General features: G+C 58.9%; 1 protein-coding gene across 1 annotated transcript; it reads left to right on the forward strand.

Annotated features, from left to right (window-relative positions):
• Positions 1-208: 208 nt before the first annotated feature.
• Positions 209-16,616, forward strand: POLRMT (RNA polymerase mitochondrial). Its single transcript, XM_088526742.1, has 21 exons — positions 209-266; positions 974-1,066; positions 1,678-2,300; positions 2,744-2,874; positions 5,600-5,786; positions 6,281-6,430; positions 6,603-6,767; positions 7,084-7,254; positions 7,469-7,708; positions 7,857-8,636; positions 9,169-9,291; positions 10,946-11,068; positions 11,780-11,959; positions 12,748-12,834; positions 13,082-13,195; positions 13,827-13,876; positions 14,113-14,211; positions 14,520-14,592; positions 15,084-15,166; positions 15,684-15,763; positions 16,560-16,616. The coding sequence occupies exons 1-21, from the start codon at positions 209-211 to the stop codon at positions 16,607-16,609; spliced, it is 3,660 nt and encodes a 1,219-aa protein (XP_088382868.1). The 3' UTR covers positions 16,610-16,616.
• The last annotated feature ends 1,006 nt before the right edge of the window (positions 16,617-17,622 follow it).

Below are 17,622 nucleotides of genomic sequence, written 5' to 3' on the forward strand. Positions count from 1 at the left end.
ATTCCGCTCGGTCCCGTCCCGTCCCGCCGCTCTCCCAGGGCCGCCCCGTCGGTGGCGCCGCCGCCCGCTGCCGCCAGAGGGGGCGCGCGCGGCGCCGGGCCGCGCTGCACGCCGGGAGTTGTAGTCCGGCGCCGCGCGGGAACTCCGGCTCCCGGCGGGCGGCGCGCGGCGCATGCGCGGGGCGCCGCATGGCGGCGTAGCGCGGGCCATGGCGCTGCTGCGGCTGCGGGCGGCGCTACGCGGGGCGGCCCGGCTGCGCGGCGTGGGTGAGCGCGGGAGCCCGGAACGGGACCGGGAACGGGAACGGGACCGGGAACGGGGAATGGGAACGGGGAATGGGAACGGCGCGGGTGAGCGCGGGCCGAGCATGGGGGTCCTGCGGCCCTGACGCCCCTCCCGCGTGAGGAGGAAGCTGGGACTGGGGGAGCTCTGACCCCCGTGGGGACGGTGCGGGGGGGTCCTTGGGGCCTGGTCCATCCGCAGTGAGGGGTATCTGGGGCTATGGGGGCTCCTGGGGCCCCGGCCCCTCCATAGGGTTGAGGTTGGGGCGGTCCCTGAGATCCAGCACCCCCCAGCATGAGGAGGGAGCTGGGGCTGGGGGGCTTCTGTGGCTCTGATCCGCCATGGGGATGGGGCTGGGGGGTCCTTGGAGTCCTGGAGCCTCCTTGGAGCAGAGCTGGGGGGTCCCTGGGTCCTGTCTGCACTGGCTGCAGCGCCCGCGTGCTGTGAGGTTACTGTGATGCTGCCGCCACACGAGGCAGATCTGGGCTCTGGGGGGGTCCCTGGGCCCTCTGAGAAGTTGGAGGTGAGGGGGTCCCTGTCCTGTCACAGCCCAGACCCGCCTGGTCGCAGCCTGGTGAAGCTGCTGGGGCTGGGGGTGCCGCTTGCTCCCTGCTCCTGGTATCATGGGAAGGTCCCGCGGAGCAGCGCGCGCGGCCTCTTCACATCCCTGTCTGCACATCTTCCCATGCAGGGATCCCATGGAGCATTCTCAGGAACTACTCTGCCAGCACCAAGGAGAAGGCAATCGGGAACGTCGTCTCTGAGAGGACGGAGCTGCTGGAAGGTGTGTAGGGAACACTGTTCCGTATCCCTTGTTCTGCATTCCAGAGGCCTGCTAGGAGTCTTCCCATTCCGTGTAACCATAAAGAGTATTTAGGATTGGAGATACCTGTAGTGTGGATGAGGGTATAGGACTTCCCATGGATCCTGCTGGTCATGTGTGGTCCCAGGGACATGGAAGCCACCCTGTTCTCAGGGGACATGAATTGTACGAGTGCAGGGTAGCTCTAAGGGGGACTTGAAGAGTCTCCTCGGGGTGCCAGGGCCTGGCAGACCACCCTTGAACCTGCTGTGTCTCTGAAGCAGAGGGTGAGCTCAGGGCATGCAGTGCTTGGAGCGAGGCCGAAGGAAGCAGCCTGACAGCAGCTCGGTGCTTTTCTTCCTTGCAGTGACACTGGGAAGGGCCACAGTGTATAGATAGAGTCCAGAGAGGGAACGGGTAAAGCAGTTCATTGCCAAGAGATACTGGGAGTCAGATGGAGGGAAAAAGTTTTGTGTAGACCCTCTTTTTCCATACCTTCTCCTAAAAACATTCCTGGGTGCTGTCAGAGCTGAGATTCAGGGCTGGTTTCTTGCATCTCCTGATTTCTGTCCCTACTCTGTGTTTCCTGGCAGTGCTGAAAGCTCGGGTGAAGCAGCTCCAAGCCAGTAATGTCCCAGAGGTGACAGAGAACAAAACGGAGCTGGCTCCACGGAAGAAGGACAAGAGCCGAGTTCCAGCGCAGCGAGCGGCAGCGCCGGGCCCGGCCGGGGAGCAATCTGCTCCCAAGGGAAAGGATGAGAGAGCGGCCCGGCCCAGGCCCTGGGTCGAGAAGCTGAAGAAGGAGATGTACGTCAGGCAACTGAAGGTAGAGCGGGAGGTGTCCACCCAGCTGGCAGAGAAACAGACCAAGGCCAAAACGAAGAGCAGGACAAAGGCCGAGTCCAGCGAGAGCCTGAGGGCAGCGGCGATGCCGACCTGGAGCCCCAGCCCCGCTGGCCTCAGTCCTGCCCACAAGCCCAGAACCACAGAGGTGGAGGATGTAAAGAAACGCAGGCCACGGAGGGTGCTGATGGACAAGGAGAACCACGACAAGATGATCGAGCAGACCATCCTTTCCAACCTTGAGTGCTTCCAATTCCTGCAGCAGCCGGAGGAGGCTGAGAAGCTCCTTCTCACGTATCACAGGTCTGCTGCGAAGAGAAAGATTTTGCCTGTTGCTGCCTACAACATAGTGATGCGTAGCTGGGCGAAAAAGGTAGGGGCTGCTTTGCTCTTGGCCCTGTGACAAGGCTCCTGGGTGGCAAAGGGCAAGTGCAGGAGGAAGAGCTTGTGGAAAGAGAGGTTGCAGTTCTGTCTCTGAACATGTCTTCAGCGCCCGTACTCGAGGATGTCACAGCATCTGCCTTTGACAGGGGGGATGTGGGTCTTGCTGGGCAGCTTTGGGGCTATTTTGTTAGACATCTGATGCTGTCCAAACTAGGTGATGAAACGCACCAGTGAGAAATACCGGGTGGAGAGGGATGGAGCTGATCTGACACCACTGGATCAGGCCACTGATCGCTGTGAAGTGACTTTGTGGGGAGGAAGGGATGGGGTCAGGATAGATTTGTTTCCTTTTTTAGGAAAACAGTTGAAAAGAGTTGTGATTTAGCGCTGCTGGTGTCTGTTTCCATGCCCTTTTTCCTTCCTCCTCCTCAGGGCTGTTTGTCCCGCATCAGCCGGCTGCTTTTCAAGCTGCAGTGCATCGGCCTCAGGCCCAACCTGGATTCCTACGCGATAGAGCTGGAGTGCCTGGGCCGTGACGGGTCTTCCCCCAAAGCCATCCAGAGGTAACGCAGCTGCCCAGCCCCAGGTGCCACCTCTGTGCACATCTGGCTATTCCGACCCCCTCCTCATGGGGGTGGCTCACGCTCTGTGCATTATCACCCCCAGCTGCTGGGGTTGTGTCTGAGATCCCACAAGGAAGAGGGATGTGGAAGGTGAGAGGAACCTTCCTTCCAGACACAGCTCCATGTGCTCCCCCTTGGAGCTCACGGAGCAGCTCCCTGGGTTGCTGCCAACCTCTCCCTGCTCAGGTTCTCCTTGGTTGTGCGCTCACGCTCCTAGGCTTTTCCCTCCTGTTTGCCTCTCCTTACTACTCTGAGGAATAGCTCTTCTATTCATTTTTCCAGCATCTCCCAGTAGAATTTGCCCTTCCTTATAGGCTGAGCCAGAAACAGCTGTTTTTTTGCAGGGAGCCAGCTCTCTGAAGCAATGTGACCAGGCAGTTTGCCCCCTTTGGGGGGCATAATGGGCAAAATAAAAATGTCAGACCCAAAATGAGAAGTTAAAGGGACCCTGTGAAGCCCTGGCAGACTGGATTTAGCCAGGGCTGTTCCTGGCTCTAACAGCTCCTAGATGTGTGTGAGTGAACACCTCCCAGTGAGCTGATTTAGCACCTGACATTGATTTGGGGGTACGTTGGTCTTGCACCGATACAGCCTGTTGGACTGTCTGCAAGCAGATGTGCCCAGCGCAGCTGCATGGCTTTGTCACCGCGAGCCTCCCCAGGCCGTGTGTGTGTGTGTGACCACGCAGAGGTTTCTGGCTGCTGGCACTTGGTGCTTGTCTGTGTGCTCTCCTTCCTCTCTTGAAGGTGCTCTTCCCAGTTGGCACAGACAGTCGGAGGGTGACAGTCTGCCCTTGGTGGCAGCGTGGCCTGAGCCTTGCAGTGGAGCGTGGGAGCCTGGGTTCCCCTTCTCTCTGCTCCCAGGCTGTGGCATCCCTGAGTATGGTGGGACTTGCTCTTTTTAACGGGGCTGATGTGGGTTGGTTTTTGAGGATGGCTCTGGGAAGCAGGACTGTTCATCCTGCCTGTTCCCAGTGTCCTGAACGCGCTGTGTCCGGGGCATAAAGGAGCAACAGGATTCACAGCATTTTGCAGCTCTGGCCAAGGGCACTTTAGTGCTTTCCCGAAGCTGCCAAGACCTCCTCCTTGCCAGTTTTGCTTTCTGAGTGTGATGGGTACCTGGGCTCGGGGTCTGGATCTCTGCCATGGCTGGGAGCCGTCTGTCCTCCTTCCTCCAAGGTCGCCAACCACACAGGGCCAGGCTGGCCGGCAGGTGGGGCTCCAGCTTTGTCACTCCCGCCCCACTGCATCCCAGAGATCCCGGCTGCCGCTTGGCAGAGCCGGGAGGCTGCAGTCCTGCAGCTTCTCCTCATCCTTGCGGGAATGGGGAGTGGGAGATCTCAGGGCACGCGGGAGATTCTGGTTCCCTGGCAGAGATCAGGGCTGCTGGAGTCCCGCAGCCTGGCATTTGCATGAAGGCAGCTTAGAGACAGTTGCTTAGCATCATTCCTGGTCCTTGGGCAGTCCCACAGCAGCAGGAGTAGCTAAATTTTATAGCCAGGCTTGACGGCTGCTTGTGATTTCCCCCGTGCTACCCAGAGCCCCTGGCAAACAGCATCAACCAACCAGCTGCAGTTTTCTGCCTCTTGACCCAGCTGTCTCTAGCCCCTTAGGTTTCCTTTTAGCAGCTCAGGCCGTGGGGAGAGAGGGGGAGTTTGGGGGTGAAGGAGCTTTTATCTTTTTGCTCAGTGTCTGGCAGTGTGTGAAGGTGAAAGCCGCCTGCTCCGCGGAGGTGCTGCCTGCACGGGGAGGAGAATCCGATCGATGCTGCAACCCGAGGCGGGTGACCTTGTCCCAAGGACTGGCTGTGCTCTGGGAGGCAGCGCTCCCACCCCTGCAGCTCCTGCAACCCAGGCAGCATCTCCCGGCCTCTCCGTCTGCACGGAAGGCCAGGAGGCTTCCATGTGCTCCCACAGACAGCGTCCTGCTGCCGGGCTGTCCAACGGTCGCGTTGTTGGAGGACTCGGGATTCATCCTGCTGCTGGTTTGCTGTTTGTGCCCATTGCTACAGTGCTTTTCCCTCTCTCTGAGGCTGAGCCCGCGTTGGCTGGGTCAGGCACACCTTCCTGTGGCAGTTGCTGTGTGGGGCATGGACTTAGCAGCGTGCAGAAGGGAGGAGGCCTCCCCAGAGAGATGCGTGCGGCATGTCCTGGTCCCAGGGGCTGCTGGACCTTTACAAGGGAATGTGAATTGCTGCTTCCCCCTGCAGCTGCTCTTGGCATGAAGGCTGGTGCAGAGAAAAGCTGCTGGGTCACCTGCCATGGTGAGACTGGCAGCACTGGCTGCTATTAAGGGGCTGGAGCCAGGTATTGATTTCCTCTGCTGAGGGCAGAGCGTTTTCTTGGTGGATGTCAGTTCCCAAGCCTTGCCTTGGGAGAGGTTTTCCTTTTGTGGCTGTCGGGAATCTCGTGGGGTGACTCCGAGCCGTATAGTGTGTCCCACATCTGCCCAGTTGACACTGGTTAGGGGGAAAGTGAGGAAAGAGAAATCTGATCCCATCAGGGCTCTCAGATCCTCAAAAGGAGGCATCCCCAACCTGTCTCCTCTTCCTTGTGCTAAGTCTTCTGCTTAAAGACTTTGTTTCCTGCCTCATTTGTGATGATTTCTGTCCAACCCCGCCACCTCCGTGCAACAGATTCAGTCCCATCCTATCTGCCACTTCTCAGTTGTGTAGAGCGGCTGAAGAACGACGGCTTCTGTGTGGATGAGCTCTTCCAAAAGTGCCTGTTTGAGGAGGACGAGAAGGAGATGGTTCTGAGGGCCGTCAGGATGATCCAGCCCGATTATGAGCTTCCCCCTCCGCCCACCCCCGAGATCTGCAAGTCTTCGCTGCTCCGGGACTTCTACTCCAAGGTAAGCCACAGAGCTTAGGGATGTGTCTCTGCAGAGCAGGGAGGTACTGGAGCTGGGCAAATGGTGTCCACAGTTGTCCTCAGGATGCATTCTGGTCCAGCCCAGATCCGTACCATATTTATAATATGTCATATATATAATATATAATGTGGTCTCTGCTCAGCAACCTGTGCAGTCACCCACTGGGCATCTCCTTGTCTCCTAGCAAGTAAATGTCCTTAGCAAGAGCCTTACAAAGCAGCAGATGAGCCAAGGGCTGGCCGGGGGTCCTGGAGGTGAACATCATACACTGCAGGGGTGCTTGACAGTGGCACAGGAACAAGGCAACGTGTAGAGAGGTCTTCTACTCCAGACTCCCTGGGACTCACCAGCCAGAGTCCTTAGACCTCTGGGCTCGAGGTGCCCTCAGCAGGGCTCGTACAACGGGCTTCTTGCAGGGGAGCTGGGAAAACCAGCACATTTTCCCCTGATCGTTATTGCCTCACTCGCTGCAGGAGAGGAATGCGTCGTACCCCAAGCTGGATTTCTCTGTGCGAGAGTTGCGGAAGCGCTTCCGGAAGCAGCTGGAGATGGAGATGAGCAACACCATAACCATCAAATCAGTGGAAGCGATGAAACCTATGACCCCACAAGCCACCAAAGCGGTAAAACCCGGGGAGCCTGTGGCAGCTGGTCTGGAGGGAGGGCAGCTCAGGTTTTGGTGCTAGCAGGACATCTGGGAGCTGTGCAGGGCTCAGTGGCCTAAAGAAGGGGGGCAGATCTCCAGTGACCTGGTCTTGTCACAGCATTGCTGCTTTGCTTCCCTTTCCTGTGCAGCGGGAGCTGCTGGCCAGCCTTCGTTCCCAGTGGCACGACTCCATCCTCCAGGCCCTGCAGAAGGCAAAACACGACATGTCCAAGACCAGCATGTCAGGGTCCAAGATGCTCTACCCCTACCTGTGCCTGCTGCCTGATGAGGAGTATGTGAGCATCATGATGGAGGTAGGTCCCTGCCCTGCCCCAAACCAGGCTTCCCAAACCTCTGTAGGAGTACCAGGAAGCACCAGCGTGTCATTTGGACCAGCAGAGTCAAAATATGAGCCTTGAAATTTGCCTAGGTTGTTTGAGTCCAAGCCCACTCTGCTTCCTCTGCCTGATAGCCAGAGAAGCCCCAGCTCTGTCCTGGACTTGTTTCATTCATCTGCCTGGCATCATGGGATTCAGCACCTTTCACTGCTCCCCTCATGGGGACTTTAACACCTACTTTGCTTTTCTGCTCTTCCTTCCTTAAGTTCTTCTTTGCTTTCCCCTTTCTCAGGTCATCAACACTCTCTCTCCACAAGGAGTGTCCCTGGCTTTCTTGGCCAGAGAACTAGGCTCAAAAATCTACAACAGATACATCACGCACAGGAAGATGCGCAGCCGCTACTTGGAGAAGGTCCAGAAGGTCTATGAGAACTATATCCACCTGCTGGCCAAGGACAGCCAGGTAGGTAGCCCAGGCCAGAGAAGTGACACTGGGGCCTGTGGCAGCCAGAGCAGCAGAGTGGGGCTGTTAACTGGGCTAGGCAGAGTGTGCCTGTCCTCCTTGCGAGCACAAGGGCTGGAACCTGGAGAGCTGTTGCTGCAGAGCCTGTAAGAACCGGTAAGGTCCCATCTAGCTCACTCACCCCTCTGACTGACCCCGTTTTCTCACCTCCCAGCCTGACAACTACTTGCCCCGGGAATACTGGGAGAAGCTGGTGGCAGAAACAGGCTTTGGACCTTCGCTCTGCCTGAAGGACTGCAGCTGGCCGTACGTGCTGCACATGCGCCTGGGCATGCACCTGCTGGAGCTCCTTGTGCAGTCCGTCAAGGTGCCCAGGAACATCCTCAATCCCCGCTTGGAGTCCAAACTTATCCCTGTCCTCTACCACATCTACTCCTTCCGCAACACGTGGCAGGTGAGCCAGGAGCCCTTGGTGCTGTGCAGTGTCATTACTTAACGGGCTTGTTATGTAATCACTGATTAACCACGTGCTCTGCCAGACTCCACCCCCAGCTCCTTCTGCTCTCCCGCTGACTTTCAGCTCTCTAATTCTCCCCCACCAGGTTGGGCTGGTGAAGCCCCACCCGATCTTGTGCCAGATTATAGCAGATGCTTCCGAGACCACCCTGACCTTCAACTCCTGCGTCATACCCATGCTGTGCCCCCCCATACCCTGGACGTCCCCCCACTTTGGTGCCTATGTCCTGAATGACACCAAGCTGATGCGCTACGTAGATGGGGCCGTCCAGCACCAGGCCCTCCTGGATCAGTGTCCTCAGGTGAACCTCCACCCGGTGCTGGATGCCCTGAACCAGCTGGGTAACTGCGCTTGGAAGATTAACCAACCGGTGCTGGATATCATCATCTCCATCTTCAATGACAAAGGTGACGAGAAGCTGGATATCCCCCCACCCGTCTCTGAGGCCCCCAAGCCTCCTCCTACCCCCAGCAATCCCTCTCTGTTGAACAAGGCCCAGAAGCACGAGTTGATGCTGTGCAAGAAGAAGGCAGCCGAAATGCACAGCCTGCGCATGGACTCCCTCTACAAGCTTTCCATCGCCAACCACGTCAGGGACAAGGTGTTCTGGTTCCCCCACAACATGGACTTCCGAGGCAGGACTTACCCTTGCCCACCTTATTTCAACCACCTTGGTAACGATGTCACCCGGGCCATCCTGCTCTTTGCAGAGGGAAGGCCGCTAGGCCCCAAAGGCCTTGACTGGCTGAAAATCCACCTCATTAACCTCACGGGGCTGAAGAAGAAGAACTCCTTGCAGGAACGGCTGGAATATGCCAATGAAGTCATGGAGGACATCCTGGACTCGGCCGACCACCCGCTCACGGTGCGTGGGGAACGGGCTGTGTGATGTGGTGGGACCCTAAACCACAGGGAAATAGCTTGGGCTTGGAGAGCCTGCAGCTAGTCCTAGGCAAGCGACCTGCAGCGACCAAACTGAAAAGCGTGAACGTTATCTTTGTTTAAATTCAAATGAGAATTGTTCCAAATGCTCTAAGGAAAGAGAGCGTTTATGTCTTCTTTGCTTTTAAGGGAGACTTAAATCTCTTCTTTAGCATAACTTCTAGAAAATAAAATAAAAAAGGGAGTAAAAAAAATGGAAATGAGATCAATTTTGACCTAAAGCTATTTTGAAAGATAGCATTTTGACCAGAAAAAGTGAATCACGTTGTTGTGGAGTTTCCCAAATAGCACATTGCTATGTGAAAACCTGGCCATTAGTTACCAGGGACACTGCGGCGGGTGACAGGAGCTGCTTTGCCCAGCACCTCCCTGGAGCCCGGGGGTTTGACCTTGCCCACTTGTGGTGTGGGGCGCTGAGGAGCGCTGGCACCTCCTACCAACTCTGTTGTTCCTAGGGCAGGAAGTGGTGGATGAAGACGGATGAGCCCTGGCAGGCCTTGGCATGCTGCATGGAAATCGCCAAGGCTTCGAGGTCCCCGGATCCGGCAGCCTATGTCTCGCACTTCCCCGTTCACCAGGTGGGAGCACGTTGAGTGTGAGTGGGCTGATTGCAGGGAGGGAAGAGAGCGGAGCGGAAAACCTCAGGACAGCGCACGTGTTGAGGTCTCCAGTGCTGTATTTGCCATGTAACACAGCCAGCCCTTCCTAGGATTGGTGGCGTTTTGAGAGCAAAACTGCTGCATGCTGCTTTGCTCACGTTTGCCTAGAGCAGAGCCGGTGTCGGCAGCCGCGGGGTGAGGGCTGCGCCGGTGTCACCTTCCCTGCTCCTTCCCGTTCTGAGGCTGGAGCCCTGCAAGAGCCAAGGGGGCAGGATGAGGCCTGTGGAGAAGGGCTGGGGGACAGAGATCAGCTGTGCCCCCATGTTTGGTGACACGGGTCTCGTTCGTGTGCCCCGTGCCCGGATCCCTGGCGTGCTCGCTCGCTCCGACCTCTCAGCTCTCCAAAGGCAGCTGCCCTTCCCACCGGAGAGCAGAGCCCAGACAGGTCAACTGCTCCTATTAGCCAGGTCTCCATGCCTTCTTGCCACGTCCCAGCAGATCTGCAGCTCCCTGTACGGCTGCTGTCCAGCCAGGCATTTATCTGCACCGATAAATCCCCTTTCTTCACAGGAGACAGTGATTAATTGTTTTCCTGTGAGAATGGTTTCCTCATTTATCTCATTAGAAGATCACATGGCCCTAATGAAGTGTGTGGGGGCGATATCTGCCAACAGCAGTGGTCTGGAATATGTATGAGACCAGCTAAACCAAAGGGCCCTCATGGCATTGTTACAACAACCAAAGATCAAGAGGGCATTTGGGAGTGTGTAGGGAGTGCAGTCAATAACATTGGAGCAAGGGCCTTCTGGGCTTGGGCTGCCCCGTGTGCTCCGCTTGCAACGTGCAGCGTTGAGGAGAGCCGGCCTGATCCTTCCCATGGCCTTGGAACACGGAAACCCCAGCACAGGAGGAGCAGGGGGAGGCAGCAGCTTTTCTGCTGGAGCTCTGCAGGGAGCAGCAGGCCCTTCTTGCACCACCGCTCCGGTCCTGCCTGCCCCATCCGGGCTCCTCTTGGTCCCAGGAGGGCGGTCAGGCCGACTGCTGTGTCACATCAGTCAGTGTGTGTCCCTGTAACTGCAGCCTGGGGACAGATCGGGTCGGGAGCAGGATGGCTTTTCTGTTAACAAAAATGCTTCCGTTGGCTACGGAGAAGCAGCGGCGCAGCCCGAGTCAGTTGTGGGTTTGCTGAATGATCTTTGGCTTGTTCCTGTCTCTTCTTATCCCTGATCCTCCTCCTGGGTTTCCTAAGACCTATTTTGAGTGTAAGCTCTGGAGCGCCTCGGTTGAATTTGTCATTTTCCAGATTTTCTAGTTTTGGCATTTCCACGGAGCTTTAATGTCTCTGAAAACTCACGGGGCAGGGGGAGGCAGTGCAGCTTCAGGGCTGGTTTGTTTGTCTTTTAAACCTCAGAGATAGCAGCGGGTTAGTGATGAGATCCCTCGAGAGGTAAACTGGCTAGAAGGGAAATAAAATGATGTGGGCCACTGCTGGGAGAGCCACCAGGGCCTGTCCCGAGGGAAAGGAAAGAACAATAATTCTGACCCCGGAGTTTCTGCGCTGCTCGTTGAGGGCCAATGAGCAGGGCTCCGTTGTGCATTAACATCTCCTGTCTTCTCTTCTGCCCGCTTGCAGGACGGCTCTTGCAATGGCCTGCAGCACTACGCAGCTCTTGGCCGGGACCTTATTGGTGCCATCTCTGTCAACCTGATGCCTTGCAATGTCCCCCAGGATGTCTACAGTGCGGTGGCCCAGCAGGTGAGGCATGGTGGGGTCTCAATAAGGGGTCTCTTAGACCTGTCCTGGCTTGGACGGAGGTAACTATGAGCCACAGGGATTTCTGCATCCTGGATTAAATCCAGGAGAAGGACAGTAAAGAGACGGAGAATGTTCCTTGTCACTAGGTAACACCTGGCTGGTCCACAGGTGATGGGGTTTCCTTCATATGAGCTGTGTGGGGAGAACAGGAAGGGATTCAGCCCTTGGCACTGATGCCAGGGCTGCAGTTTTCTTGGCAAGACATGCAATATGAAGTCAGCCTGCTGGGAAGTGCGCTGAGACTAACCGCGCTCGCTGCACTCGCGTTAAACCCCCGGCTCTGCCTTGGAGATGTCCGTGTTTGACGGAGGCAGCAGGGCACCGCCGGGTGGAGGGGCACACGGAGGGTTTATTGCCTTGAAATTCTGCTCAGGGTGGCAGAAGCAGGAGGAGAACCTGTCTCCTGAGACACACTCCTAGCGCCCCGTCCTTGTGATGCCTGGTACCACCCAGCACCCAAGTGACACGGAGCTGTGCCGAGGCAACAGGGGGAAGGTGCTCACCCCGCGTGTGGTTATTTGTGGGCGCCGAGCACCCTTGGTCTGTGCAGCAGAGCATCCGAGGATCTCCTGCATGGCCCTGCTGAACACGGGCGGTGGGAGGCTGGGCCAGGCAGCCCAGTGGGACCGACCTCCTGAGCACTCTCCTCAGGTGGAGGAATTCCGGAAAAAGGATGCCCAGCAGGGAGTGAGGATTGCCCAGGTGCTGCAAGGCTTCATCAGCCGCAAGGTGGTGAAGCAGACGGTGATGACCGTGGTGTACGGCGTCACGCGCTACGGCGGGCGGCTGCAGATGCAGAAGCGGCTCAAGGAGTTCGACGACTTCCCGGAGGTAACTCGCCCGCCCCGGCCTCTGCTCTGCTGCGGCCACCAGGCTCCTCGCAGCGTTTTGCACAGCCAGGAGTGACACCCGGGGTCACTCCCTATGGGTTTCCCTCCTGCGCGCGCTGTCCTTACGCTCTGAATCTCGGCTAGCAGAGGGATGAGCAGGACTGAGGCCCCCGTGCTGGGCCATGCAGCACCGTGGAGGGCTCTGCGGGGAGAGCAGCAGCCAGCGCGCGCAGCCGGGGGAAACAGGGGTTCCTTCAGGCAGGGCCGTTCCGCATCCCCCCCGTGCCCGAGTGGGAGGCACGGCAGCCTCGGACGGCGTTTTGGGTAGAGAACAAGGTTTGTGACTGTGCTCTTCCCCCTGGAAGTGCCCTTCCTTCCACTCGTCCCCAGCAGACCCCTTGGAGACTTGGCCCTCTTGCCGCGTTCCTTGTACCGTGACCCCACGGTGGAACAGTCCTTGCCGAGTGGATGATTTGCTGTGGCAGGCTGGTGCTGGGAGCGTTTCTGCCTCTGCGTTGTGCTGCCGGGGGCACATGAGGCAGCGAGAGCCTCCTGGTCACCCAGGGACATTGCACAGAGATCGCCTGCCATTGGACAAGGAGCCGAGCGCAATGAGCTCCGTCTTCCTCTACGGACCCCCCAGCTCTCTGCAGTCTTAGCACAGGAGGCGCCTTGAGCAGCCCATGGCATGAAGAGAGGAGCTCTCAGCTTCCCCCTGCTCCTATTGCTTTGCCTTGCGCTGTTTTGTGGCCAGTTCCTGGCTTCTCACTCTGCCTCTTGTCCGTGCAGGAATACTTGTGGGATGCATCTCACTACCTTGTAAAGCAGGTTTTCAATGGCATCAAAGAGATGTTCTCGGCAACTCGAGATATCCAGGTAAGGTGTCTGCTGCCTCCTTTCTCACTCTTTCCCTGGCTCCTTCCACAGACAGGGAAGGGGGAAGCAGGTGATTCTGCTGTCTCCTAACCCAGGGAGGAGACTCCCAGCGCGGAGGGTGTGGGGTTGTGCCCAGTGCAGGGCTGCCCTCCCCTGTTGGGAGGGAGCAGGATGTGCCCAGCTGCCCACATTAACTACAGCCGCTTTCCTCTCCTCCCTCCCTGCCTCCCCCTTCCGTCCGCCCCAGCACTGGCTGACGGAGAGCGCCAAGCTCATCGCCAAGTCGGGACAGACGGTGGAGTGGGTCACCCCGCTGGGTCTCCCCATCGTGCAGCCCTACTACCGAGCCAAGTCGATGGTGGTGAGTGTCCGGTGTCAGCGCCCCGCGCTCCTCCCTCTGCCGTGCTGGGAAGCCGGCAGCGCGGCGGGATCCCGAGGCAGCCAGCGAAGGGGGCAGGAGGCCGGTGTCCCCCGCAGCTGCAGCCGCGTCGCTCCCCGCGGCGGCGCGGGCGGGTTGCTGAGGAATCTGCTGCTCCCCGGCCCCGCTCGCTCGGCCGGGGTGCCTGTTCCCCCCGGGAAGCCGTTCCCGGGGCGCCGTGATTCAGGCTGGCTGCGCTCGCAGCCCACGCGCTGCTCAGCTGACTCAGCTCGGCCTCGGCGGCTCTGCAGGGGTGGAGCGGGCCGGGGCCCTCCGCATGCAGGAGCCTCTTCCTCGGCCTTCACAGGGAACAAGGCTCCGGGAAGGCTCCCGGAATCAGCACATTGCTGGGAAGGGGTGAAGGATGTGCCAGCATCCTCAGGAGGGAGGCGAGGTGCCAGGGGGAGTGACAGCTGTCATGGGAACCAGGTTGTCCTGGACAGGTCCCCTTCAAAGCCTGCATTGCAGCAGGGGACGTCGGCACCGCAGCGCGTTGGCGTAATCCTCTCCAGAAGTCAACGTTGATGCTCTCTGGGCAGTGCTGCGAGTTGATCCGTGTTCTCTCTCCCTGCAGCTGAATTGCAGTATGCAGAACTTGAGCGTGAAGAATGCCAGCAACAGCCAGTAAGTGTTAACTCATGGTCTTCACCGAGCCTCTTCTGTCCCTCCCTGTGCTTTTTGGAGACAAATATCCCCAAATGTCCTGCTGACATGCGGCAAAGCTCCTGCCATCCCGCTGAGCTGTAGGAGAGGAGCCCTGTGCTGCTTTCAGCAAGGCCTTGGGGTCTTCAGAGCTGCCTTCGTGTCCCCTGTGTCTTGGTGGGCTCTGCCTTTTGCCCCAACTCCTCTTTGTGTTGCAGGAAGCCTGATACGGTGAAGCAGAAGAACGCTTTTCCACCCAACTTCATCCACTCCCTGGACTCCACGCACATGATGCTCACGGCTCTGCACTGCCTCGGGTAGGAAGCGGGGGCGGCCTGAGCTCTTCCTTGGCCTCAGACACTCAGCTCTGTGCTGGGGAAGCGTCCCCAGGGACATGGGAGACGTTCTCCTGGCAAGTGGGTGGTTGAGGGGAGCAGCAGGGCAGGGATGGGGAGCCCTCCAGGGTTAGTGTCTCTCTTGGAAGATCCTCAGCCCCTGAGCAGGGAGTCCTGAGCTTGTATTGTCCCCGCTAATATGTTAGCGAGAGGGTCTGCGTGGGATAAGGGACATCAGAGAGAGACGAGACTTTGAGCACTGCGTCACGGCCCCTTCTGCTCCCTTCCAGGCAGGGCCTGAACTTTGTCTCGGTCCATGATTGCTACTGGACTCACGCGCTCACCGTGGATGTCATGAACCAGGTAAAAGTGTCCTCTCGAGCTCCTTGTGAGCAGAGATCTTGCTGATCCATCCTCTGGACGCCTGCCCGCCCTTGCTTCCCCTGGCTTTGCTCCATTTCTTGGCTTGTTCACCCAAGTGAGGTGGATGTGGGGTGCTTGCTGGCAGTTGCAGCTGAATTCCTGGTGCCCCAGCCTCATCTCTTGGCATCCTTCAAGGCAGGGCTGGGGGAGAATCCATGTGTGCCAGTCGGTGCCGAATGCTCCGGCACAGACCGGAGTCGGTGCCTCTGTCCTGCCCTGGGCTCTTTCCCTTGGGAGGTTCCCAGAGCCTGTTGTGCAATAGGTTAATAAGGGGGGTCGGCCCCTGCTTCCCTTCACCTTCAGCCCCCTGCCCTTTTCCCCCACTGCTTTCCCTGCCCCTTGCTCTGCCCTGTCTTGCCTGAGAGCAGCGTTGAGGGGAAGGAGGGCAAAACGCCCCTTGAGCTGCTGCTCACCATTGCTCCCTGCATCAGATCTGTCGGCAGCAGTTTGTGGCTCTGCACAGCGAGAAGATCCTGCAGGATCTGTCTGAGTTCATGCTGAAGAAGTACTGCAGGTATTCCTGCCTGTTTGCTCATCCCCTCGCCCCGCTTCTCCCCATCCACACGGATTTCCTCTCCTGGGAGCTGCTGTGCCAGAGTCCAGCCGCGCAGAGCTTGGGTCGTGTGCCCGGAGATTGTCCTGGGGGGAAACTCTGCTTCCTTGAGCGATACCCAAATTGACCTTAAGCTTAAGCCTCCGTGTGCAAGCGAGGTGTCTCGATCCCTTTCCTGCAGAAATGAAGTAGGACTCGGTGCTTGAATCCCTTTGGGCCCTGGGGTGGGCTGTGAGCCCCGTGCCTCAGTTTCCCCATGTGAAGGAAGGGACCATGAGGACACACACTGGGTCAGAGGCAGAGCCAGGCAGGTAGCACAGAGACACCCAAAGTGGCCTGGATTCTGCAAAGGGCCTGTAGGTGCCTCAGCACCTGCTTAGGGCTGCTCAGGCTGGAGCTGCAGCCTGTCCTGGGGATCCTGCGTGGGGGAGCAGCGTGGGGAGCGCCTGTTCCCAGGGCTCAATCCCTTTCTTTCTAGTTCACCCATCTCGGATAATGAAAGTAAAGCCCTTTTGCAGAAGAAATTGATGGAGCAGCTGTCGAGTGTCCCTAAGACAGGTAGGAGCACAGGAGTGGTTTGGAGATGAGGGGGGTGAATGGCCCTCAAAGCCCCTGAGCTCATGGGGGCCCCAAAGCTGGACGAACTGAGGCTCCAGTCAGCTGTGCTAAAGTGATCCCTAGGATCAGCCTTTCCTGCCTGCCTTGGGCCGCACAGCAGAGCCTGGAGACGTTTCCCTGCAGCTTCCATGGGAACTAGGCCGGCCCTTCCTTGGGATTCGGCCCTGGGTTCTCCCTGCTGGTGCTGCCCCCTCTCTCAGTGCTCTTCTCCCATCTGTTCCCGGCAGCAAGGCATTTGCCTGGAGATGGGAGCGAGGCTCCGAGCACGGTAATTGCCAGGATCTGCATGATATACATGCAATCGGATTAAGGCAATTAGTTTAACTCCTCCTAATCCCTAAGCCCTGCCTCAGCCAGACCATCTGGCTAAACTTTGCTCTGTCTTTGCAAACCGAAGCAGGCAAACGTGCTGGCCCGTGCTGCGAAGCAGCTGCCGAGCTCGGCCCCAGGCTGCTGATCCCGTGGTCGTGGCGCTGCCCCCAGCGAGGCCAGGAATGTCCCTCTTCCTTCCCCTCCTTGATGCTGATGTGCCCTTCTGCCCTCTTCTTCCTCCCGCTGCAAATGGGAAGGGACATCAGGCCTGGGAGAGCTCCGGGCTCCCTTGCTGCCTGGATTCCCCCCTGGGCTGAAGCCTGGTTTTCTGTGGGAGCTGCGCGAGGGCTGACGGGAGAGGCTGTCCCTGTTCCCCATCTTCCCCCCGCTTTTCCTAACGGCTCTTCTCCCTCACTTCCCCTAGGTGATTTCAACCTGAAGAAGGTGATGGAATCCACCTATTTCTTCAGCTGAGGCCCTGAGCACTGGCTGCGCTCTGCGGCCGCCTCAGAGGCTGCGGTAGGAACTGGCCTGTAGAACAGGGCTCCTCTGTCCCACAGGCCCTGCAGGAAGGGGCTTGGCAGCCCGGCCCGCGAGAGCCGCCTGTCCTGGAGGGTGGCCGGGACGTCCCTGTCCCTGATGCACCCGCCAGGCCTGGGCGAGCCCTGGTCCTGGGTCCTGCTCTCCCCTCTCCTCTGTCCCCTGGGAGCTCCCCGAGCGTTAGGGCCCCTTCCCCGCCCTGCTCCGGGCAAGGGACAAAGCCGGAGGGAGCGGGAGCTTCCCGGCTCCTCCTGGAGCGCTCCGGGCGCTGGGGCTGCAGCGGGGGCCGGGGGCTGCACATCCCGCAGCAGCCCCTGCTGCTCCTGGCTGCTGCTGCTCCTTCACCTTCTCCTTTCCAGGGATCTGTTAAGTTCTTTTGGGGAAAACCGTCCACACTGGGGTAGAAGTGTACAATACTGTAAATAAAATATTTTTGTTTTTGAAATACGACTGGGGAAATCACTGCTCTTGGCGCCTCTACCCCCGGTCCAAGGCTGCCCAGGCTCTGGGCTGACGGTCACGGGGTTGTTGCTGGGGCAGTTGAGGCTCGGGGGCCTCATGGGCTCCTAGCTGGAGCCGGGCGCCCTCCTCATGGGCTTTGCTGGGGGCAGGAGGGGGTCTGGGCTGGAAGGAAAGTGGCCTCTCACGGACGGAGCCGGGACGAGCGCACGACGGCGACGCAGCCAGGGCTGCGCGAGAGCCCGGAGCAGCCGGAGCCCCCGCGGCCAAGGAGAGGCAGAGCCAGCCGTGCGTAGCACTGTCAGTCGCTGACGTTTATTGCACAGGATGGGCTGGATGGAGAGGTGGGTTCCCGGCGCGGGGCCGTCCCGCCGGCTCCGGGGCTCCGGGCAGGGGGCTGGCCCAGCCCCGCGGCTCTGCGTGTGCGGCTGCCCCTTCCCGGAGCCACCAAGCTGCGCAGCCCAGCGCCACGGGGACGGCTCTGGGGC

This window comes from Tinamus guttatus, unplaced genomic scaffold (assembly GCF_059628265.1).
Source record: "Tinamus guttatus ecotype Peru unplaced genomic scaffold, ASM5962826v1 Tinamus_guttatus_pri_ptg000254l, whole genome shotgun sequence".
Classification (NCBI taxonomy): domain Eukaryota; kingdom Metazoa; phylum Chordata; class Aves; order Tinamiformes; family Tinamidae; genus Tinamus; species Tinamus guttatus.